The sequence below is a fragment of the Meriones unguiculatus genome, assembly GCF_030254825.1.
Source record: "Meriones unguiculatus strain TT.TT164.6M chromosome 13 unlocalized genomic scaffold, Bangor_MerUng_6.1 Chr13_unordered_Contig_107, whole genome shotgun sequence".
Classification (NCBI taxonomy): Eukaryota; Metazoa; Chordata; class Mammalia; order Rodentia; family Muridae; genus Meriones; species Meriones unguiculatus.
The window spans coordinates 42,501-67,133 of NW_026843581.1; the positions used below are offsets into that span (position 1 = coordinate 42,501).

General features: G+C 64.0%; 1 protein-coding gene across 1 annotated transcript in view; it reads left to right on the plus strand.

The window, feature by feature from the left end:
* Positions 1–24,633, plus strand: part of LOC132650518 (PAN2-PAN3 deadenylation complex subunit Pan3-like) — a 38,036-nt gene that overhangs the window by 3,941 nt on the left and 9,462 nt on the right. The window contains 11 exon segments of the mRNA XM_060375843.1: positions 1,204–1,306; positions 9,838–9,933; positions 9,936–10,066; positions 13,899–14,003; positions 14,802–14,859; positions 15,815–15,945; positions 17,553–17,589; positions 18,166–18,282; positions 19,920–20,027; positions 20,570–20,720; positions 22,755–22,845. Coding sequence (XP_060231826.1) covers positions 1,204–1,306; positions 9,838–9,933; positions 9,936–10,066; positions 13,899–14,003; positions 14,802–14,859; positions 15,815–15,945; positions 17,553–17,589; positions 18,166–18,282; positions 19,920–20,027; positions 20,570–20,720; positions 22,755–22,845 — 1,128 coding nt within the window.

Here is a 24,633-nt window from a genome sequence, read left to right on the forward strand (position 1 = left end):
CAGGGACGGACGCGCGTGTGCGAGGACGGGACGCGCGTGTGCAGGGACGGACGCGCGTGTGCAGGGACGGACGCGCGTGTGCAGGGACGGACGCGCGTGTGCAGGGACGGACGCGCGTGTGCAGGGACGGACGCGCGTGTGCAGGGACGGACGCGCGTGTGCAGGGACGGACGCGCGTGTGCAGGGACGGACGCGCGTGTGCAGGGACGGGACGCGTGTGCAGGGACGGGACGCGTGTGCAGGGACGGACGCGCGTGTGCAGGGACGGACGCGCGTGTGCGAGGACGGGACGCGCGTGTGCGAGGACGGGACGCGCGTGTGCGAGGACGGACGCGCGTGTGCGAGGACGGACGCGCGTGTGCGAGGACGGGACGCGCGTGTGCGAGGACGGGACGCGTGTGCAGGGACGGACGCGCGTGTGCAGGGACGGGACGCGTGTGCAGGGACGGGACGCGCGTGTGCATTTACAGGACGCGCGTGTGCAGGGACGGACGCGCGTGTGCAAGGACGGACGCGCGTGTGCAAGGACGGACGCGCGTGTGCAGGGACGGGACGCGCGTGTGCAAGGACGGGACGCGCGTGTGCATGTTACAGGACGCGCGTGTGCAGGGACGGGACGCGCGTGTGCAGGGACAGGACGCGCGTGTGCAGGGACGGGACGCGCGTGTGCAGGGACGGACGCGCGTGTGCAAGGACAGACGCACCCCCGAGGGGCCCCGCCTCCCCGTGGGCCCCTTCACACACACGTTACACATGGGGAGGTCATGGGGGGTCACGGGAGGGTCATGGGGGGTCACGGGAGGGTCATGGGTGGGAGGTCACGGGAGGGTCATGGCGGGGGGAGGTCATGGGAGGGTCATAGGGGAGGTCACGGGAGGGTCATGGGGGGTCATGGGGGGTCACGGGAGGGTCATGGGGGGTCACGGGAGGGTCATGGGGAGGTCACGGGAGGGTCATGGGGAGGTCATGGGGGGTCACGGGAGGGTCATAGGGGGTCACGGGAGGGTCATGGGGAGGTCATGGGGGGTCACGGGAGATCACAGGGGAGGTCACGGGAGGGTCATGGGGGAGGTCACGGGAGGTCACGGGAGGGGCGTGGTCCCCTAGGTCGCCGCGGGTCCACACGTGCTCGGATCCACGCGTGCTCGGGTCACGCGTGCTCGGGTGCTCGAGCCCACGCGTGCCGTCGCCGTGTCCCCGCAGACCCCGAACCCCACGGCCAGCGAGTTCGTCCCGAAGGGCGGAGCCGCGCCGCGCCCCGCCCCCGCCTTCCCGCCCGGCCCCGCCCCCGCCGCGCTGGCGCCAGGTGAGCCCACGCGTGGGGACCCGCCCCGCCCCCGCCAGGGACACGCGTGAGCCGGGCCGCGCGTGCGCATGTGCGTACACGCTTACATGCTTACACGCTCACACGCTCACACGGTTAGAGGGTCACACACACGCACACGCTTACACACATTCACACACCGTTACACAGGATCACACACACGCTCACACATTTACATACGTTTACACACCGTTACACACCATTACACAGGGTCACACGCTCACACACACACACCGTTACACAGGGTCACACGCTTACACACACCGTTACACAGGGTCACACGCTCACACACACACACCGTTACACAGGGTCACACGCTCACACACACCGTTACACAGGGTCACACGCTCACACACACCGCTACACAGGGTCACACGCTCACACACACACACCGTTACACAGGGTCACACGCTTACACACACCATTACACAGGGTCACACGCTCACACACACACACCGTTACACAGGGTCACACGCTCACACACACCGTTACACACCGTTACACAGGGTCCACACGCTCACACACACCGTTACACAGGGTCACACGCTCACACACACCGTTACACAGGGTCACACGCTCACACACACCGTTACACAGGGTCACACGCTTACACACACCGTTACACAGGGTCACACGCTCACACACACCGTTACACAGGGTCACACGCTTACACACACCGTTACACACGGTCACACGCTCACACACACACACCGTTACACAGGGTCACACGCTCACACACACCGTTACACAGGGTCACACGGTCACACATACACCGTTACACACGGTCACACGCTTACACACACACCGCTACACAGGGTCACACGCTTACACACACACCGTTACACAGGGTCACACGCTCACACACACCGTTACACAGGGTCACACGCTCACACACACCGTTACACAGGGTCACACGGTCACACATACACCGTTACACAGGGTCACACGCTTACACACACCGTTACACAGGGTCACACGCTCACACACACACCATTACACAGGGTCACACGCTCACACACACACACCGTTACACAGGGTCACACGCTTACACACACCGTTACACAGGGTCACACGCTCACACACACACCATTACACAGGGTCACACGCTTACACACACCGTTACACAGGGTCACACGCTCACACACACACCATTACACAGGGTCACACGCTCACACACACACACCGTTACACAGGGTCACACGCTCACACACACCGTTACACAGGGTCACACGCTCACACACACACACCGTTACACAGGGTCACACGCTTACACACACCGTTACACAGGGTCACACGCTCACACACACACACCGTTACACAGGGTCACACGCTTACACACACCGTTACACACGGTCACACGCTCACACACACACACCGTTACACAGGGTCACACGCTTACACACACCGTTACACAGGGTCACACGCTTACACACACCGTTACACAGGGTCACACGCTCACACACACACACCGTTACACAGGGTCACACGCTTACACACACCATTACACAGGGTCACACGCTCACACACACACACCGTTACACAGGGTCACACGCTTACACACACCGTTACACAGGGTCACACGCTCACACACACACACCGTTACACAGGGTCACACGCTTACACACACCGTTACACAGGGTCACACGCTCACACACACACACTGTTACACAGGGTCACACGCTTACACACACCGTTACACAGGGTCACACGCTCACACACACACCGTTACACAGGGTCACACGCTCACACACACCGTTACACAGGGTCACACGCTCACACACACACACCGTTACACAGGGTCACACGCTTACACACACCGTTACACAGGGTCACACGCTCACACACACACACCGTTACACAGGGTCACACGCTCACACACACCGTTACACAGGGTCACACGCTCACACACACACACCGTTACACAGGGTCACACGCTTACACACACCGTTACACACGGTCACACGCTCACACACACACCGTTACACAGGGTCACACGCTTACACACACCGTTACACAGGGTCACACGCTTACACACACCGTTACACAGGGTCACACGCTCACACACACACCGTTACACACCGTTACACAGGGTCACACGCTTACACACACCGTTACACACGGTCACACGCTCACACACACACACCGTTACACAGGGTCACACGCTTACACACACCGTTACACAGGGTCACACGCTTACACACACCGTTACACAGGGTCACACGCTCACACACACACACCGTTACACAGGGTCACACGCTTACACACACCGTTACACAGGGTCACACGGTCACACACACACACACCGTTACACAGGGTCACACGCTCACACACACCGTTACACAGGGTCACACGCTCACACACACACCGTTACACAGGGTCACACGCTTACACACACACACACCGTTACACAGGGTCACACGCTTACACACACCGTTACACACGGTCACACGCTCACACACACACACCGTTATACACGGTCACACGCTCACACACACACCGTTACACAGGGTCACACGCTTACACACACCGTTACACACGGTCACACGCTCACACACACACCGTTACACAGGGTCACACGCTTACACACACACACACCGTTACACAGGGTCACACGCTCACACACACACCGTTACACACGGTCACACGCTTACACACACACCTTTACACAGGGTCACACGCTCACACACACCGTTACACACGGTCACACGCTCACACACACCGTTACACAGGGTCACACGCTTACACACACCGTTACACACGGTCACACGCTCACACACACCATTACACAGGGTCACACGCTCACACACACACACCGTTACACACGGTCACACGCTTACACACACCGTTACACACGGTCACACGCTCACACACACACACCGTTACACAGGGTCACACGCTTACACACACCGTTACACACGGTCACACGCTCACACACACCGTTACACAGGATCACACGCTCGCACGTTTACACACGTTTACACCCGTTACATAGGATCACACACATTGACACACATTTACACACTATTACACAGGATCACACGTTTAGACACCATCACGTAGGGTCACACACTCACACGCGCTCTTACACGCTTACACACGCCATCACGTAGGGTCACACACTCACACGCTTTCACACGCCATCACGTAGGGTCACACACTCACACACTCACACGCTTTCACACGCCATCACGTAGGGTCACACACTCACACATCACACGCTTTCACACGCCATCACGTAGGGTCACACACTCACACGCTTTCACACGCCATCACGTAGGGTCACACACTCACACGCTTTCACACGCCATCACGTAGGGTCACACACTCACACGCTTACACATGCCATCACGTAGGGTCACACACTCACACGCTTTCACACACCATCACGTAGGGTCACACACACGCTTTCACACGCCATCACGTAGGGTCACACACTCACACGCTTTCACACGCCATCACGTAGGGTCACACACTCACACGCTTTCACACGCCATCACGTAGGGTCACACACTCACACGCTCACACGCCATCACGTAGGGTCACACACTCACGCGCTTTCACACGCCATCACGTAGGGTCACACACTCACACGCTTTCACACACCATCACGTAGGGTCACACACTCACACGCTTACACACGCCATCACGTAGGGTCACACACTCACACGCTTTCACACGCCATCACGTAGGGTCACACACTCACACGCTTTCACACGCCATCACGTAGGGTCACACACTCACACGCTTTCACACACCATCACGTAGGGTCACACACTCACACGCACGCACCATCACGTAGGGTCACACACTCACACGCTTTCACACGCCATCACGTAGGGTCCACCTCGACGTTCACACACTCACACGCTTTCACACGCCATCACGTAGGGTCACACACTCACACACTCACACGCCATCACGTAGGGTCACACACTCACACGCTTTCACACGCCATCACGTAGGGTCACACACTCACACACTCACACACTCACACACTTTCACACACCATCACGTAGGGTCACACACTCACACGCGCTTTCACACACCATCACGTAGGGTCACACACTCACACGCGCTTTCACACGCCATCACGTAGGGTCACACACTCACACGCTTTCACACGCCATCACGTAGGGTCACACACTCACACGCCATCACGTAGGGTCACACACTCACACTCACACACGCTTTCACACACCATCACGTAGGGTCACACACTCACACGCGCTTTCACACGCCATCACGTAGGGTCACACACTCACACGCGCTTTCACACACCATCACGTAGGGTCACACACTCACACGCGCTTTCACACGCCATCACGTAGGGTCACATACTCACACGCTTACACACGCCATCACGTAGGGTCACACACTCACACGCGCTTTCACACACCATCACGTAGGGTCACACACTCACACGCTTTCACACGCCATCACGTAGGGTCACACACTCACACACTCACACGCTTTCACACACCATCACGTAGGGTCACACACTCACACGCTTTCACACGCCATCACGTAGGGTCACACACTCACACGCGCTTTCACACGCCATCACGTAGGGTCACACACTCACACGCTTTCACACACCATCACGTAGGGTCACACACTCACACGCGCTTTCACACGCCATCACGTAGGGTCACACACTCACACGCGCTTTCACACGCCATCACGTAGGGTCACACACTCACACGCTTTCACACGCCATCACGTAGGGTCACACACTCACACACTCACACACCATCACGTAGGGTCACACACTCACACGCTTTCACACGCCATCACGTAGGGTCACACACTCACACGCTTTCACACGCCATCACGTAGGGTCACACACTCACACGCTTTCACACGCCATCACGTAGGGTCACACACTCACACGCTTTCACACGCCATCACGTAGGGTCACACACTCACACGCTCACACACCATCACGTAGGGTCACACACTCACACGCTTACACACGCCATCACGTAGGGTCACACACTCACACACTCACACGCCATCACGTAGGGTCACACACTCACACGCTTTCACACACCATCACGTAGGGTCACACACTCACACGCTTTCACACGCCATCACGTAGGGTCACACACTCACACACTCACACACCATCACGTAGGGTCACACACTCACACACTCACACGCCATCACGTAGGGTCACACACTCACACACTCACACGCCATCACGTAGGGTCACACACTCACACACTCACACGCCATCACGTAGGGTCACACACTCACACGCTTTCACACGCCATCACGTAGGGCCACACACTCACACACTCACACGCCATCACGTAGGGTCACACACTCACACGCGCTTTCACACGCCATCACGTAGGGTCACACACTCACACGCGCTTTCACACACCATCACGTAGGTCACACACTCACACTCACACACGCTTTCACACACCATCACGTAGGGTCACACACTCACACGCTTTCACACGCCATCACGTAGGGTCACACACTCACACACTCACACGCCATCACGTAGGGTCACACACTCACACGCGCTTTCACACGCCATCACGTAGGGTCACACACTCACACGCGCTTTCACACACCATCACGTAGGGTCACACACTCACACGCGCTTCACACGCCATCACGTAGGGTCACACACTCACACGCTTACACACCATCACGCAGGGTCACACACTCACACTCACACACGCTTTCACACACCATCACGTAGGGTCACACACTCACACGCGCTTTCACACGCCATCACGTAGGGTCACACACTCACACGCGCTTTCACACACCATCACGTAGGGTCACACACTCACACGCGCTTTCACACGCCATCACGTAGGGTCACATACTCACACGCTTTCACACGCCATCACGTAGGGTCACACACTCACACACTCACACGCCATCACGTAGGGTCACACACTCACACGCTTACACGCCATCACGTAGGTCACACACTCACACACTCACACGCTTTCACACACCATCACGTAGGGTCACACACTCACACGCTTTCACACGCCATCACGTAGGGTCACACACTCACACGCGCTTTCACACGCCATCACGTAGGGTCACACACTCACACGCCACACACCATCACGTAGGGTCACACACTCACACACTCACACACCATCACGTAGGGTCACACACTCACACGCTTTCACACACCATCACGTAGGGTCACACACTCACACACTCACACGCCATCACGTAGGGTCACACACTCACACGCGCTTTCACACGCCATCACGTAGGGTCACACACTCACACGCGCTTCACACGCCATCACGTAGGGTCACACACTCACACGCTTTCACACGCCATCACGTAGGGTCACACACTCACACACTCACACACCATCACGTAGGGTCACACACTCACACGCTTTCACACGCCATCACGTAGGGTCACACACTCACACGCTTTCACACGCCATCACGTAGGGTCACACACTCACGCTTTCACACGCCATCACGTAGGGTCACACACTCACACGCTCTCACACGCCATCACGTAGGGTCACACACTCACACGCTTTCACACACCATCACGTAGGGTCACACACTCACACGCCTACACACGCCATCACGTAGGGTCACACACTCACACACTCACACGCCATCACGTAGGGTCACACACTCACACGCTTTCACACACCATCACGTAGGGTCACACACTCACACGCTTTCACACGCCATCACGTAGGGTCACACACTCACACACTCACACACCATCACGTAGGGTCACACACTCACACACTCACACGCCATCACGTAGGGTCACACACTCACACACTCACACGCCATCACGTAGGGTCACACACTCACACACTCACACGCCATCACGTAGGGTCACACACTCACACGCTTTCACACGCCATCACGTAGGGTCACACACTCACACACTCACACGCCATCACGCAGGGTCACACACTCACACGCTTTCACACGCCATCACGTAGGGTCACACACTCACACACTCACACGCCATCACGTAGGGTCACACACTCACACGCGCTTTCACACGCCATCACGTAGGGTCACACACTCACACGCGCTTTCACACGCCATCACGTAGGGTCACACACTCACACGCGCTTTCACACACCATCACGTAGGGTCACACACTCACACGCTTTCACACGCCATCACGTAGGGTCACACACTCACACGCGCTTTCACACACCATCACGTAGGGTCACCACTACTCACACACTCACACACCATCACGTATGATCACACACTCACACGCGCTTTCACACGCCATCACGTATGATCACACACTCACACGCTTTCACACGCCATCACGTATGATCACACACTCACACGCGCTTTCACACGCCATCACGTAGGGTCACACACTCACGCGCTTTCACACGCCATCACGTAGGGTCACACACTCACACACTCACGCACACCATCACGTAGGGTCACACACTCACGCGCTTTCACACGCCATCACGTAGGGTCACACACTCACACGCTTACACACGCGCTTTCACACGCCATCACGTAGGGTCACACACTCACACACTCACACACCCTCACACACCATCACGTAGGGTCACACACTCACACGCTTTCACACGCCATCACGTATGATCACACACTCACACGCGCTTTCACACGCCATCACGTAGGGTCACACACTCACGCGCTTTCACACGCCATCACGTATGATCACACACTCACGCGCTTTCACACATCCACACGCCGTCGCCTAGGATCGCACACGCACGCGCATGCGCACGCTCTCACCCACCATCGCCCGGTGTCGCGTGGGCAGCCCCGGGTGCCGGTTCCAGCCCACGCGTGTCCCCGTGTCGCGTGTCCTCGTGTCGCATGTCCCCATGTTACATGTTTCCGTGTGGCGTGTCCTGTCGCGTGTCCCCGCCCACGCGTGTCCCGTGTGGCAACTTGTGTGTCCCCGTGTCTCGTGTGGCGTGTCCCCCTGTGGTGTGTCCTCTGGTCCCTTGGGCCGTGTCCCGTGTCCCCCTGTGGCGTGTCCCTGCCCACACATATCCTATGCCCTGTGTGCCATGTCCCGCCCACGCGTATCTCCGTGTCCCCGTGTGACGTGTCCCCCCACGCGTGTCCCGATGTCCTGTGTCCCTGTGTGGCGTGTCCTTGTGTCCCGTGTGGCGTGTCCCGTGTGGCGTGTCCCGGTGTCCTGTGTCCCGTGTGGCGTGTCCCGTCCACGCGTGTCCCCGTGACATGTGACGTGTCCCGTGTGGCGTGTCCCGCCCACGCGTGTCCCGATGTCCTGTGTCTCTTGTGGCGTGTCCCCATGTCCCGTGTGGTGTGTCCCCGTGTCCCGTGTGGCGTGTCCCCGTGTCCCGTGTGGTGTGTCCCCGTGTCCCGTGTGGCGTGTCCCGCCCACGCGTGTCCCAGTGTCCTGTGTCCCGTGTGGTGTGTCCCCATGTCCCGTGTGGCGTGTCCCGCCCACGCGTGTCCCAGTGTCCCCGTGTCCCGTGTGGCGTGTCCCCGTGTGACGTGTGACGTGTCCCCCCGCAGGGCTGTCGCTGTCGGCCGGGTCGTCGCCGCTGCACTCGCCGCGGATCACGCCGCCCCCGTCCCCCGGCGCGCGGCGCCGCAGCCACACGCCCGGCCCCCGCCCCCGGCCCCGCCCCCGGCTTCCTGGCTTCCGGCCCCGCCCCCCGCGGCGCCCGGCCTCATCCAGAAGGAGACGGTGGGCGGAACCACGTACTTCTACACGCATGCGCCGCCCGCGCCCGCCGGCCTGGTAGGCGGGGGGGGGGAGGGGCGGGGCCTGGGGAGGGGCGGGGCCTGGGGAAGGCGGCAGGGCCGGGAGGGGAGGGGTGAGTGTGAGCTGAGTGTGAGCTGAGTGTGAGTGTGAGTGTGAGTGTGAGCTGAGTGTGAGTGTGAGCTGAGTGTGAGTGTGAGCTGAGTGTGACCTGAGTGTGAGCTGAGTGTGAGTGTGAGTGTGAGTGTGAGCTGAGTGTGAGTGTGAGCTGAGGTGAGTGTGAGCTGAGTGTGAGCTGAGTGTGAGCTGAGTGTGAGTGTGAGCTGAGTGTGAGCTGAGTGTGAGTGTGAGCTGAGTGTGAGTGTGAGCTGAGTGTGAGTGTGAGCTGAGTGTGAGCTGTGGTGAGTGTGAGCTGAGTGTGAGTGTGAGCTGAGTGTGAGCTGAGTGTGAGTGTGAGCTGAGTGTGAGTGTGAGCTGAGTGTGAGCTGAGTGTGAGTGTGAGCTGAGTGTGAGTGTGAGCTGAGTGTGAGCTGAGTGTGAGTGTGAGCTGAGTGTGAGCTGAGTGTGAGCTGAGTGTGAGTGGAGTGTGAGCTGAGTGTGTGAGCTGAGTGTGAGCTGAGTGTGAGTGTAGCTGAGTGTGAGTGTGAGCTGTGTGAGTGTGAGCTGAGTGTGAGCTGAGTGTGAGTGTGAGCTGAGTGTGAGTGTGAGCTGAGCGTGAGCTGAGTGAGTGAGCTGAGGTGAGTGTGAGTGAGCTGAGTGTGAGTGTGAGCTGAGTGTGAGTGGCTGAGTGTGGAGCTGAGTGTGAGTGTGAGCTGAGTGTGAGTGAGCTGAGTGTGAGTGAGGTGAGCCAGGTGAGTGTGAGTGTGAGCTGAGTGAGGTGGTGTGAGTGTGAGCTGAGTGTGAGCTGAGTGTGAGTGTGAGCTGAGTGGGGTGAGTGTGAGCTGAGTGTGAGGTGAGCTGAGGTGAGTGTGAGCTGAGTGTGAGCTGAGTGTGAGGTGAGCTGAGTGTGAGGTGGCTGAGCGTGAGCTGAGTGTGAGTGGCTGAGCTGAGTGTGAGCTGAGGTGTGAGTGTGAGCTGAGTGTGAGTGTGAGCTGAGTGTGAGTGTGAGCTGAGTGTGAGTGTGAGCTGAGTGTGGCTGAGTGTGAGCTGAGTGTGAGCAGTGTGAGCTGGAGTGTGAGCGTGAGTGAGGTGAGTGTGAGGCTGAGCGTGAGCTGAGGATGTGAGTGTGTGTGAGTGTGAGTGTGAGCTGAGTGTGAGTGTGATGCTGAGCGTGAGCTGAGTGTGAGTGTGAGCTGAGTGTGAGCTGAGTGTGAGCTGAGTGAGGCTGAGTGTGAGTGAGTGAGTGTGAGCTGAGTGTGAGTGTGAGCTGAGTGTGAGCTGAGTGTGAGCTGAGTGTGAGCTGAGTGAGTGTGAGCTGAGTGTGAGTGTGAGTGTGAGCTGAGTGTGAGTGTGAGCTGAGTGTGAGTGTGAGCTGAGGAGTGTGAGCTGTGAGTGAGTGTGAGTGTGAGCTGAGTGTGAGTGTGAGCTGAGTGTGAGTGTGAGCTGAGTGTGAGCTGAGTGTGAGTGTGAGCTGAGCGTGAGCTGAGTGTGAGTGTGAGCTGAGCGTGAGCTGAGTGTGAGTGTGAGCTGAGCGTGAGTGTGAGCTGAGCGTGAGTGTGAGCTGAGCGTGAGTGTGAGCTGAGCGTGAGCGTGAGCTGAGTGGTGAGCTGAGTGTGAGTGTGAGCTGAGTGTGAGTGTGAGCTGAGCGTGAGTGTGAGCTGAGTGTGAGTGTGAGCTGGGAGTGAGTGAGTGTGAGCTGAGGTGAGTGTGAGCTGAGTGTGAGTGTGAGCTGAGTGTGAGTGTGAGCTGAGTGTGAGTGTGAGCTGAGTGTGAGTGTGAGCTGAGTGTGAGTGTGAGTGTGAGCTGAGTGTGAGCTGAGTGTGAGCGTGAGCTGAGTGGTGAGCGTGAGTGTGAGCTGAGTGAGTGTGAGCTGAGTGTGAGTGAGTGTGAGCTGAGTGTGAGCGTGAGCTGAGTGTGAGTGTGAGCTGAGTGTGAGTGTGAGCTGAGTGTGAGTGTGAGCTGAGTGTGAGTGTGAGCTGAGTGTGAGTGTGAGCTGAGTGTGAGTGTGAGTGTGAGCTGAGTGTGAGTGTGAGCTGAGGTGAGTGTGAGCTGAGTGTGAGTGTGAGCTGAGTGTGTGAGCTGAGTGAGTGTGAGCTGAGTGTGAGCTGAGTGTGAGTGTGAGGCTGAGGTGAGTGTGAGCTGAGTGTGAGTGTGAGCTGAGTGTGAGTGTGAGCTGAGTGTGAGTGTGAGCTGAGGTGAGTAGCTGAGTGTGAGCTGAGGTGAGTGTGAGCTGAGTGTGAGTGTGAGCTGAGTGTGAGCTGAGTGTGAGCTGAGTGTGAGCTGAGTGTGAGTGTGAGCTGAGTGTGAGTGTGAGCTGAGTGTGAGTGTGAGCTGGGTGAGTGTGAGCTGAGTGTGAGTGTGAGCTGAGTGAGCTGAGCGTGAGTGTGAGCTGGCTGAGTGTGAGCTGAGCGTGAGTGTAGCTGAGTGTGAGTGTGAGCTGAGTGTGAGCGTGAGCTGAGTGTGTGTGAGCTGAGTGTGAGTGTGAGCTGAGTGTGAGTGTGAGCTGAGTGTGTGTGAGCTGAGTGTGAGTGTGAGCTGAGTGTGAGTGTGAGCTGAGTGTGAGCGAGTGTGAGCTGAGTGTGAGTGTGAGCTGAGTGTGAGTGTGAGCTGAGTGTGAGTGAGGTGAGCTGAGTGTGAGCTGAGTGTGAGTGTGAGCTGAGTGTGAGTGTGAGCTGAGTGTGAGCTGAGTGTGAGTGTGAGCTGAGCGTGAGCTGAGTGTGAGCTGAGTGTGAGTGTGAGCTGAGTGTGAGCTGAGTAGTGTGAGCTGAGTGTGAGCTGAGTGTGAGCTGAGTGTGAGCTGAGTGTGAGTGTGAGCTGAGTGTGAGTGTGAGCTGAGTGTGAGCTGAGGTGAGTGTGAGGTGAGCTGAGCGTGAGCTGAGTGTGAGCTGTGTGAGCTGAGTGTGAGCTGAGTGTGAGCTGAGTGTGAGTGTGAGCTGAGTGTGAGGTGAGCTGAGCGTGAGCTGAGTGAGTGTGAGCTGAGTGTGAGTGTGAGCTGAGTGTGAGTGTGAGCTGAGTGTGAGTGTGAGCTGAGTGTGAGTGTGAGCTGAGTGTGAGTGTGAGCTGCGTGTGAGCTGAGCGTGAGCTGAGTGTGAGTGTGAGCTGAGTGTCAGTGTGAGCTGAGTGTGAGTGTGAGCTGAGTGTGAGTGTGAGCTGAGTGTGTGTGAGCTGAGTGTGAGCTGAGTGTGAGTGTGAGCTGAGTGTGAGTGTGAGCTGAGTGTGAGTGTGAGCTGAGTGTGAGTGTGAGCTGAGTGTGAGCTGAGTGTGAGTGTGAGCTGAGTGTGAGTGTGAGCTGAGTGTGAGCTGAGTGTGAGTGTGAGCTGCGTGTGAGCTGAGCGTGAGCTGAGCGTGAGCTGCGTGTGAGCTGAGTGTGAGTGTGAGCTGAGTGTGAGCTGAGTGTGAGTGTGAGCTGCGTGTTAGCTGAGTGTGAGCTGAGTGTGGGCTGAGTGTGAGTGTGAGCTGAGTGTGAGCGTGAGCTGAGTGTGAGTGTGAGCTGAGTGTGAGTGTGAGCTGAGTGTGAGCTGAGTGTGAGCTGAGTGTGAGTGTGAGCTGAGTGTGAGCTGAGTGTGAGTGTGAGCTGAGTGTGAGCTGAGTGTGAGCTGAGTGTGAGTGTGAGCTGAGTGTGAGCTGAGTGTGAGTGTGAGCTGAGTGTGAGCTGAGTGTGAGTGTGAGTGTGAGCTGAGTGTGAGTGTGAGTGTGAGCTGAGTGTTAGTGTGAGCGTGTGTGACCCCCCGCGACCCCGCGACCCCCGTGACCCCGCGCCCCCGCCCCGCAGGTGTTCCCGAGCTTCCACGTGTACCCGCCCGCGGCCCCGCACGTGGCCTACATGCAGCCCAAGGCGCACGCGCCGTCCTTCTTCATGGCCGACGAGCTGCGCCAGGTGACGCGGGCGGGGGGACACGGGGGCGGGGCGGGGGGGACACGCGTGTGCGGGCGGGGGCGGACACGCGTGTGTGGGCGGGAGGACACGCATGTGGCGGGGAGGGACACGCGTGTGCATGCAGGGAGGACACGCATGTGGCAGGGGGGGACACGCGTGTGCATGCAGGGGAGGACACGCATGTGGCAGGGATGGACACGCGTGTGCATGCAGGGGAGGACACGCATGTGGCAGGGGGGGACACGCGGGGGCGGGGGGACACGCATGTGGCGGGGGAAGAACACGCATGTAGCGGGGGAGGACACACGTGTTTTGGGGTTTTGGGGGGAGGACACGCATGTGGCAGGGTGACATGCATGTGGCGGGGCGTGGGAGGAGAACACGCGTGGGGCAGGGTGAGGACACGCGTGGGGCAGGGTGAGGACACGCGTGGGGCAGGGTGAGGACACGCGTGGGGCAGGGTGGGGACACGCGTGGGGCGGGGGAGCACACGCGTGTGCCGGGGTGTGGGGAGAGGACATGCATGTGCGTGTGGGGGGGAGGGCGGGGAGGACACGCATGTGACAGGGTGAGGACATGCATGTGGTGGGGTGTGGAAGGAGGACACACGTGTCCTGGAGTGTGGGAGGACACGCGTGGGGCAGGGTGAGGACACGCGTGGGGCGGGGGAGGACACGCATGTGGCGGGAGGACACGCGTGTGGCGGGGGAGGACACGCGTGGGGCGGGGAGGACACGCGTGGGGCGGGGGAGGACACGCGTGGGGCGGGGAGGACACGCGTGTCCGTGCGCCCCGCAGGAGCTCATCAGCCGGCACCTGATCACGATGGCGCAGGTGGACGAGGCGGACGTCCCGGGTGAGTGCGCGCGGACACGCGTGGGTGACCCCAACCCCCCTGTGACCCCTGACCCCTCGCGCTGACCTGGGTGACCCCGCGTGACCTCTGACCTCCCCCGTGACCCATGACCCTCCGTGAACCCCGACCCCCCGTGACCCCACGCTGACCCCCGTGACCTCTGACCCCAGCCGTGCCCGCCGAGGTCGACGGCTCCACAGCCTGTTCCCCCCCGTGTGACCCCTGGGTGACCCCCCCGTGACCCCTGTGTGACCCCCCGTGACCCCTGTGTGACCCCCCGTGACCCCTGTGTGACCCCCGTGACCCCTGACCCCCCGTGACCCCTGACCCCAGCCGTGCCCGCCGAGGTCGACGGCTCCCACAGCCTGTTCCCCCCTGGGTGACCCCCCGTGACCCCTGGGTGACCCCGTGTGACCCCTGACCCCCCACGCTGACCCCGTGACCCCTGACCCCAGCCGTGCCCGCCGGGGTCGACGGCTCCCACAGCCTGTTCCCCCCGTGTGACCCCGTGTGTCCCCCGCGGTGACCCCTGGGTGACCCGTGGTGACCCCCCGTGACCCCTGTGTGACCCCCGTGACCCCTGACCCCCCGTGACCCCCGACCCCAGCCGTGCCCGCCGGGGTCGACGGCTCCCACAGCCTGTTCCCCCCGTGTGACCCCCGCGCTTACCCGTGTGACCCCCCCGTGACCCCTGGGTGACCCCGTGTGACCCCTGACCCCCGTGACCCCGTGACCCCCAGCCGTGCCCGCCGAGGTCGGCGGCTCCCACAGCCTGTTCCCCCCCGTGTGACCCCTGGGTGACCCCCCGTGACCCCGTGACCCCCCGTGACCCCTGACCCCCCGTGACCCCCACGCCGTGCCCGCCCGAGGTCGACGGCTCCCACAGCCTGTTCCCCCCGCGCTTACCCGTGTGACCCCGTGTGACCCCTGACCCCCGTGACCCCGTGACCCCCAGCCGTGCCCGCCGGGGTCGGCGGCTACCACAGCCTGTTCCCGCTGGAGCCGCTGCCGCCGCCCAACCGCGTCCCGGGCGCCGGGGGCCTCGGCTGCGTGACGTCGTGCTACAAGGCCGTGAGCGGCCGCGGCGCGCGCGGCCTACTGCCTGCGCCGCGTGCACGGTGCGTGGGCGTGGGCGGGCGGTCACGCGCTGTCTGCATGCGTGTGCGTGTGTCTGCATGCGTGTGCGTGTGTCTGCATGCGTGTGTCCATACATGTGTGTCTGCATGCGTGTGCGTGTGTCTGCATGCGTGTGAGCCGTGGGGACGCCTGGCCTACTGCCTGCGCCGCGTGCACGGTGCGTGTCCGTGGGCGTCGCGCGTGGGCGTCTGCGTGCGTGTGCGTGTCTGCATACGTGTGCGTGTGTCTGCATGCGTATGTCCATACATGCGTGTCTGCATGCATGTGTGTATGTGTGCGCGCGTGTGAGCCGTGGGGACGCCTGGCCTACTGCCTGCGCCGCGTGCACGGTGCGTGGGCGTGGGCGGGCGGTCACGCGTGTCTGCATGCGTGTGTCCATACATGCGTGTCTGCATGCATGTGTGTGTGTGTGCGCGCATCTGAGCCGTGGGGACGCCTGGCCTACTGCCTGCGCCGCGTGCACGGTGCGTGGTGGGCGGGCGGTCACGCGTGTCTGCATGCGTGTGTCCGTACATGTGTCTGCATACATGTGCGTGTGTCTGCATGCGTGTGTCCATACATGCGTGTCTGCATGCGTGTGTCTGCATGCGTGTGAGCCGTGGGGACGCCTGGCCTACTGCCTGCGCCGCGTGCACGGTGCGTGGGCGTGGGCGGGCGGTCACGCGTGTCTGCATGCGTGTGTCCATACATGCGTGTCTGCATGCATGTGCCTGCATGTGCGTGTATGTGTGCGTGCGTGTGAGCCGTGGGGACGCCTGGCCTGCCTGCACCGCGTGCACGGTGCGTGGGCGTGGGCGTCGCGCGTGGGCGTCTGCGTGCGTGTGCGTGTCTGCATACGTGTGCGTGTGTCTGCATGCGTGTGTCCATACATGCGTGTCTGCATGCATGTGTGTATGTGTGCGCGCGTGTGAGCCGTGGGGACGCCTGGCCTACTGCCTGCGCCGCGTGCACGGTGCGTGTCCGTGGGCGTCGCGCGTGGGCGTCTGCGTGCGTGTGCGTGTCTGCATACGTGTGCGTGTGTCTGCATGCGTGTGTCCATACATGCGTGTCTGCATGCATGCGTGTGAGTGCGTCTGAGCCGTGGGGACGCCTGGCCTATTGCCTGCGCCGCGTGCACGGTGCGTGTCCGTGGGCGTCGCGCGTGGGCGTCTGCGTGCGTGTGTGTGTCTGCATACATGTGCGTGTGTCTGCATGCGTGTGTCCATACATGTGTGTCTGCATGCGTGTGTCTGCATGTGTGTGAGCCGTGGGGACGCCTGGCCTACTGCCTGCGCCGCGTGCACGGTGCGTGGGCGCGGGCGGTCACGCGTGTCTGCGTACATGTGCGTGTGTCTGCATGCGTGCTGCACTGCGTGTGCGTGTATGTGTGCGCGCGTGTGAGCCTTGGGGACGCCTGGCCTACTGCCTGCGCCGCGTGCACGGTGCGTGGCCGTGGCCGTGGGCGTCGCGCGTGGGTGTCTGCGTGCGTGTGCGTGTCTGCATGCGTGTGTGTCTGCATGCTGTGTGTCCATACATGCGTGTCTGCATGCGTGTGAGCGCGTGTGGGCAAGGGGGAGGGCGACGCGCTGGCCTACTGCCTGCGCCGCGTGCACGGTGCGTGGGGGGTCACGCGTGGGTGTGCATGTGCGTGCATGTGGGCGGGGGCGGGGGAGAGCAGTGCCAGGGCATGGGCGTGGGGGTGGGTGGTCACGCGTGTGTGCATACGTGTGTGCATCTGTGTGCATGTATGTGGGGGCGGGGGCCAGCGCTGGGGCGTGGGCGGTCACGCGTGTGTGCATACGTGTGTGTGCATCCGTGTGCATGTATGTGTGTGGGGGCGGGGGCGGGGGCGGCGCCGGGGCATGGGCGGTCACGCGTGTGTGCATGCGTGTGCGTGCATCCGTGTGCATGTATGTGTGTGGGGGCGGGGGCGTGGGTGGTCACGCGTGTGTGCATACATGTGTGTGTGTGTGTCTGCATGCGTGTGCATGTGTGTGGGGGCGGGGGGCGGGGGCGGCGCCGGGGCGTGGGCGGTCACGCGTGTGTGCATGCGTGTGCGTGTGTGTGCATGTATGTGTGCGGGGGCGGGGGGGCGGCGCCGGGGCGTGTCCGTGGGCGTGTCCGTGGCCGTGTCCGTGGCCGTGTCCGTGGCCGTGTCCGCGCGTGTCCGAGCCCCCCGGCCCCGCGCAGGCTTCCGGCTGGTGAACACGCGCTGCATGGTGCTCGTGGACATGTGGAAGAAGCTGCAGCACAGCAACATCGTGACGCTGCGCGAGGTCTTCACCACCAAGGCCTTCGCCGAGCCCTGTGAGTCCACGCGGGACGCGCCCCGACGCGCCCCGACACGCCCCGACCGCGGGGACCACGCCCCGACCCGCGGGACACGCCCCGACACGCCCCGATCGCGGGACACGCCCCGACACGCCCCGACACGCCCCGACCCGCCCCGACCCGACACGACCGCGGGGACACGCCCCGACACGCCCCGACCCGCGCGGGGACACGCCCCGACCACGCGCCCGACCCGCCCCGACCCGCGGGACACGCCCGACACGCCCCGACCCGACACGACCGCGCGGGACACGCCCCGACACGCCCCGACCCGCGGGGACACGCCCCGACACGCAGCGGGGACACGCCCCGACACGACACGACCCGCGGGACACGCCCCGACACGACCCGACACGACCCGCGGGACGCGCCCGACGCGCGGGGACCCGCCCCGACACGCCCCGACCGCGGGGACACGCCCCGACACGCCCCGACCGCGGGGACACGCCCCGGCACGCCCCGGCCGCGGGGACACGCCCCGGCCCGCCCCGGACACGCCCCGACCCGCGGGGACACGCCCCGACCACGCCCCGACACGCCCCGACCGCGGGGACACGCCCCGACACGCCCCGGCCGCGGGGACACGCCCCGACCCGCGGGACACGCCCCGGCACACGCCCCGACCCGCGGGGACACGCCCCGACACGCCCACGACACGCCACGACCCGGCCGGGGACACGCCCCGACACGCCCCGACACGCCCCGACCCGCGGGGACACGCCCCGACCCGCGGGGACACGCCCCGACGCGCCCCGACACGCCCCGACCGCGGGGACACGCCCCGACCCGCCACGACCGCGGGGACACGCCCCGGCCCGCCCCGACCCGCGGGGACACGCCCCGGCACACGCCCCGACCCGCGGGGACACGCCCGCGACCGCGCCCCGACCGCGGGGACACGCCCGCAACACGCCCCGACCCGCGGGGACACGCCCCGGCCACGCCCCGGCCGGCGGGGACACGCCCCGACCGCGCCCGACCCGCGGGGATCCCGCCCCGACCCGCGGGGACACGCCCCGACACGCCCCGACCGCGGGGACACGCCCGCGACACGCCCCGACCCGCGGGGACACGCCCCGACACGCCCCGACCGCAGGGGACACGCCCCGGACCCGCCGAGCGGGGACCACGCCACGACACGCCCCGACCCGCGGGGACACGCCCCGACACGCCCCGACCGCGGGACACGCCCCGACCCGCAGCGGGGACACGCCACGACACGCCACGACACGCCCGCGGCGGGACACGCCCCGACCCGCGGGGACACGCCCCGACACGACACGCCCCGACCGCGCGGGGATCCCGCCCCCGACACGACACGCCCCGCCCGCCGACACGCCCCGACCCGCGGGGGATCCCGACTCGCCGGGCCACCCGACTACCCGCCCCGCACGCGGCGACACGCCCCAACACGCCTGGCACACCCTGACACGTAACATTCACCCGCCCCACACGCGCGACACCCCGACACGCGTGAATCACGCCCGACCACGCGTGACGTGTTCCCGCCCCAACACCATGTGACACGTGCTTTAACACACGTGACCTGCCCCAACACGCGTGACGCCCGCCCCCGGCCCCGCGTGACCCCCGCCCCCCGCGTGTCCCCGCAGCCCTCGTGTTCGCCTACGACTTCCACGCGGGCGGCGAGGCGCTGCTGAGTCGCCACTTCAACGACCCGAGCGCAGACGCGTATTTCAGCAAGCGCAAGTGGGGTGAGCGCGCGCGGGACACGCGTGGGGACACGCATGGGGGAGGGGGTGAGTGCGCGACACGCGTGGGGGGACACGCGTGTGTGTGGGGGGAGGGGGTGAACGCGGGGACACGCATGCACGTGGGAAGGGGGTGAGTGCGGGGGACACGTGTGGGGGGACACGCGTGTGTGTGGGGAGGGGGTGAACGCGGGGACACGCATGCACGTGGGAAGGGGGTGAGTGCGGGGACACGCGTGGGGGGACACGCGTGCGTGTGGGGAGGGGGTGAGGTCGGGGGACACGCGTGGGAGGGGACACGCATGCGCGTGGGAAGGGGGTGAGTGCGGGGACACGCGTGGGGGTGGTCACGCGTGGCGTGGGCGGGTGGGGAGTCGCACCCCCGCAGCTCCCGTCCGAGCACGCGTGCGCACACGTCCCGGCCGGTCACGCGTGTGCACACGTCCCGGCCGGTCACGCGTGTGCACACGTCCCGGTCACGCGTGTGCGCCGCGTGCGCGGCCGTGACCCCTGACCCCGCGTGACCCCGTGACCCCGCCAGGCCCCCCGAGGCCGCGCCCCGCCCCCCGCGCGGCTGCCGCCCGAGTCGCTGCTCTGGGCCTACGTGGTGCAGCTGAGCTCGGCGCTGAGGACGATCCACGCCGCGGGGCTCGCGTGCCGCGTGCTCGAGCCCAGCAAGGTCCTCGTCACGGGCCGCAGCAGGCGAGTGTGCGACGCGCGTGTGCAAGCGCGTGCGGAGTGTGCAACAGTGTGTGAGTGTGCAAGCGCGTGTGCAACCGTGTGAGTGTGAGCGCGGCCGGGGCTCGCGGGCCGCGTGCTCGAGCCCAGCAAGGTCCTCGTCACGGGCCGCAGCAGGCGAGTGTGCGAGGCGTGAGTGTGCAACCGTGTGAGTGTGCGAGCGCGTGTGCAACCGTGTGCGTGGGAGTGTGCGAGCGCGTGTGCAACACGTGTGTGGAGTGTGCGAGCGCGTGTGCAACCGTGTGCGTGAGTGTGCAGCAGCGCGTGTGCGCGACCGGTGTGCGTGAGTGTGCGAGCGCGTGTGCAACCGTGTGCGTGGAGTGTGCGAGCGCGTGTGCAACAGTGTGTGAGTGTGCGAGCGCGTGTGCAACCGTGTGAGTGTGAGCGCGGCCGGGGCTCGCGGGCCGCGTGCTCGAGCCTATGCAAGGTCCTCGTCACGGGCGCCGCACGCGAGGCGAGTGTGCGAGCGCGTGAGTGTGCAACCGTGTGAGTGTGCGCAGCGCGTGTGCGACCGTGTGAGTGTGCGAGCGCGTGTGCAACCGTGTGCGTGAGTGTGCGAGCGCGTGTGCAACCGTGCGAGTGTGAGCGCGGCCGGGGCTCGCGGGCCGCATGCTGGAGCCCAGCAAGGTCCTCGTCACGGGCCGCAGCAGGGCGGGAGTGTGCGAGCGCGTGAGTGTGCAACCGTGTGCGTGTGCGACGAGTGTGTGAGTGTGCAAGTGCGTGTGCAACCGTGTGAGTGTGCAAGCGCGTGTGCAACCGTGAGTGTGAGCGCGGCCGGGGCTCGCGGGCCGCGTGCTCGAGCCCAGCAAGGTCCTCGTCACGGGCCGCAGCAGGCGAGTGTGCAGCGGTGCGAGTGTGCGAGCGCGTGAGTGTGCAACAGTGTGTGAGTGTGCGAGCGCGTGTGCAACCGTGTGAGCGTGCAAGCACGTGTGCAACCGTGCGAGTGTGCAAGCGCGTGTGCAACCGTGTGAGTGTGCAAGCGCGTGTGCAACCGTGTGAGTGTGAGCGCGGCCGGGGCTCGCGGGCCGCGTGCTCGAGCCCAGCAAGGTCCTCGTCACGGGCCGCAGCAGGTGTGCGTGCGTGTGCAAGCGCGTGTGCAACCGTGCGAGCGCGAGTATGCAATCACGAGTGTGCAATCATGAGTGTGCGAGCGCGGGTGTGCAAGCGCGGGTGTGCGGCGAGTGTGGGCGCGGGTGTGCGAGCGAGTGTGGGCGCGGGTGTGAGCGCGAGTGTGCAAGCGAGTGTGGGCGCGGGTGTGCAAGCGGGTGTGCAAGCGAGTGTGGGCGCGGGTGTGCAAGCGAGTGTGAGCGCGGGGTGTGCAAGCGAGTGTGAGTGCGGGTGTGCAAGCGAGTGTGGGCGTGGGTGTGAGCGCGGGTGTGCAAGCGAGTGTGAGTGCGGGTGTGCAAGCGGGTGTGAGCGTGGGTGAGCGCGAGTGTGAGCGCGGGTGTGCAAGCGAGTGTGAGCGCGAGTGTACAAGCGGGGTGTGAGCGTGGGGTGAGGCGCGAGTGTGAGCGCGGGTGTGCAAGCGAGTGTGAGCGCGGGTGTGCAAGCGAGTGTGAGCGCGGGTGTGCAAGCGAGTGTGAGCGCGGGTGTGCAAGCGTGTGTGAGCACGAGTGTGAGCGCGGGGTGTGGGCGCGAGTGTGCAAGCGAGTGTGAGCACGAGTGTGAGCGCGGGTGTGCAAGCGAGTGTGAGCGCGGGTGTGCAAGCGGGTGTGAGCACGAGTGTGGGCGCGGGTGTGCAAGCGAGTGTGAGCACGAGTGTGGGCGCGGGTGTGCAAGCGGGTGTGAGCACGAGTGTGGGCGCGGGTGTGCAAGCGAGTGTGAGCACGAGTGTGGGCGCGGGTGTGCAAGCGGGTGTGAGCACGAGTGTGGGCGCGGGTGTGCAAGCGAGTGTGCGAGCACGAGTGTGAGCCGCGGGTGTGCAAGCGGGTGTGAGCACGAGTGTGAGCGCGGGTGTGCAAGCCCGGGCGCCCCTGACCGCGCGTGTCGCCCCCGCAGGCTGCGCGTGAACTGCGTGGGCGTCTGCGACGTCCTGACCTTCGACAACAGCCAGAGCAGCAACCCGCTGGCGCTCATGGCGCAGTACCAGGCGAGTGTGCAAGGGCGGGGGTGCAAGGGCGGGGGCGGGTGTGCAAGGGGCGGGGGAGGGCGGGTGTGCAAGGGCGGGTGTGCATGGGGCGGGTGTGCATGGGGCGGGGGCGAGTGTGCAAGGGGCGGGGGCGAGTGTGCAAGGGGCAAGTGTGCAAGGGCGGGTGTGCAAGGGCGGGTGTGCAAGGGCGGGTGTGCAAGGGCGGGGGGCAAGTGTGCAAGGGCGGGTGTGCAAGGGCGGGGGCGAGTGTGCAAGGGGCAAGTGTGCAAGGGGCGGGTGTGCAAGGGCGGGGGCGAGTTGCAAGGTGCGGGGGCGGGTGAGTGTGCAAAGGGGCGGGGGCGGGTGTGCAAGGGGGGCGAGTGCAAGGGCGGCGGGGAGTGCGAGTGTGCAAGGGGCGGGGGAGGGCGAGTGTGCAAGGGGCGGGGGAGGGTGAGTGTGCAAGGGTGGGGGCGGGGGTGTGAGGGAGGGGTGAGTGTGCAAGGGTGGGGGCGGGGGGTGTGAGGGAGGGTGAGTGTGCAAGAGAAGGCGAGTGTGTGAATGAGGGCGAGTGTGCAAGGGTGAGTGCAGGGGCGCGGGCGGGTGTGTGAGGGTGAGTGTGAGGGCGAGTGTGCAAGGGGTGAGTGCAGGGGCGCGGGCGGGTGTGTGAGGGCGAGTGTGCAAGGGGTGAGTGCAGGGGCGCGGGCGGGTGTGTGAGGGTGAGTGTGAGGGCGAGTGTGCAAGGGTGAGTGCAGGGGCGCGGGCGGGTGTGTGAGGGTGAGTGTGAGGGCGAGTGTGAGTGCAGGGGCGAGGGCGGTGTGTGAGGGAGAGCGAGTGTGCAGGGGGTGAGTGCAGGGCGAGGGCGGGTGTGTGAGGGCGAGTGTGCAAGGGTGAGTGTGCAAGGGGGTGAGTGCAGGGGCGAGGGCGGGTGTGTGAGGGCGAGTGTGCAAGGGTGAGTGCAGGGGCGCGGGCGGGTGTGTGAGGGCGAGTGTGCAAGGGTGAGTGCAGGGCGCGGGCGGGTGTGTGAGGGCGAGTGTGCAGGGGTGAGTGCAGGGGCGAGGGCGGGTGTGTGAGGGCGAGTGTGCAAGGGTGAGTGCAGGGGCGAGGGGCGGGTGTGTGAGGGCGAGCGAGTGTGCAAGGGTGAGTGCAGGGGCGAGGGCGGGTGTGTGAGGGCGAGTGTGAGGGCGAGTGCAGGGGCAAGGGCGGGTGTGTGAGGGCGGGTGTGAGGGCGAGTGTGCAAGGGTGAGTGCAGGGGTGAGGGCGGGTGTGTGAGGGCGAGTGTGTGAGGGCGAGTGTGCAAGGGGTGAGTGCAGGGGCGAGGGAGGGTGTGTGAGGGCGGGTGTGTGAGGGCGAGTGTGCAAGGGTGAGTGCAGGGGCGAGGGCGGGTGTGTGAGGGCGAGTGTGAGGGCGAGTGTGCAAGGGCGAGTGCAGGGGCGAGGGCGGGTGTGTGAGGGCGAGTGTGCAAGGGTGAGTGCAGGGGCGAGGGCGGGTGTGTGAGGGCGAGTGTGAGGGCGAGTGTGCAAGGGTGAGTGCAGGGGCGCGGGCGGGTGTGTGAGGGCGAGTGTGCAAGGGTGAGTGCAGGGGCGAGGGAGGGTGTGTGAGGGCGAGTGTGCAAGGGTGAGTGTGCAAGGGTGAGTGCAGGGGCGAGGGCGGGTGTGTGAGGGCGAGTGTGCAAGGGTGAGTGCAGGGCGCGGGCGGGTGTGTGAGGGCGAGTGTGCAAGGGTGAGTGCAGGGGCGCGGGCAGGTGTGCGAGGGAGAGCGAGTGTGCAAGGGTGAGTGCAGGGGCGCGGGCGGGTGTGTGAGGGCGAGTGT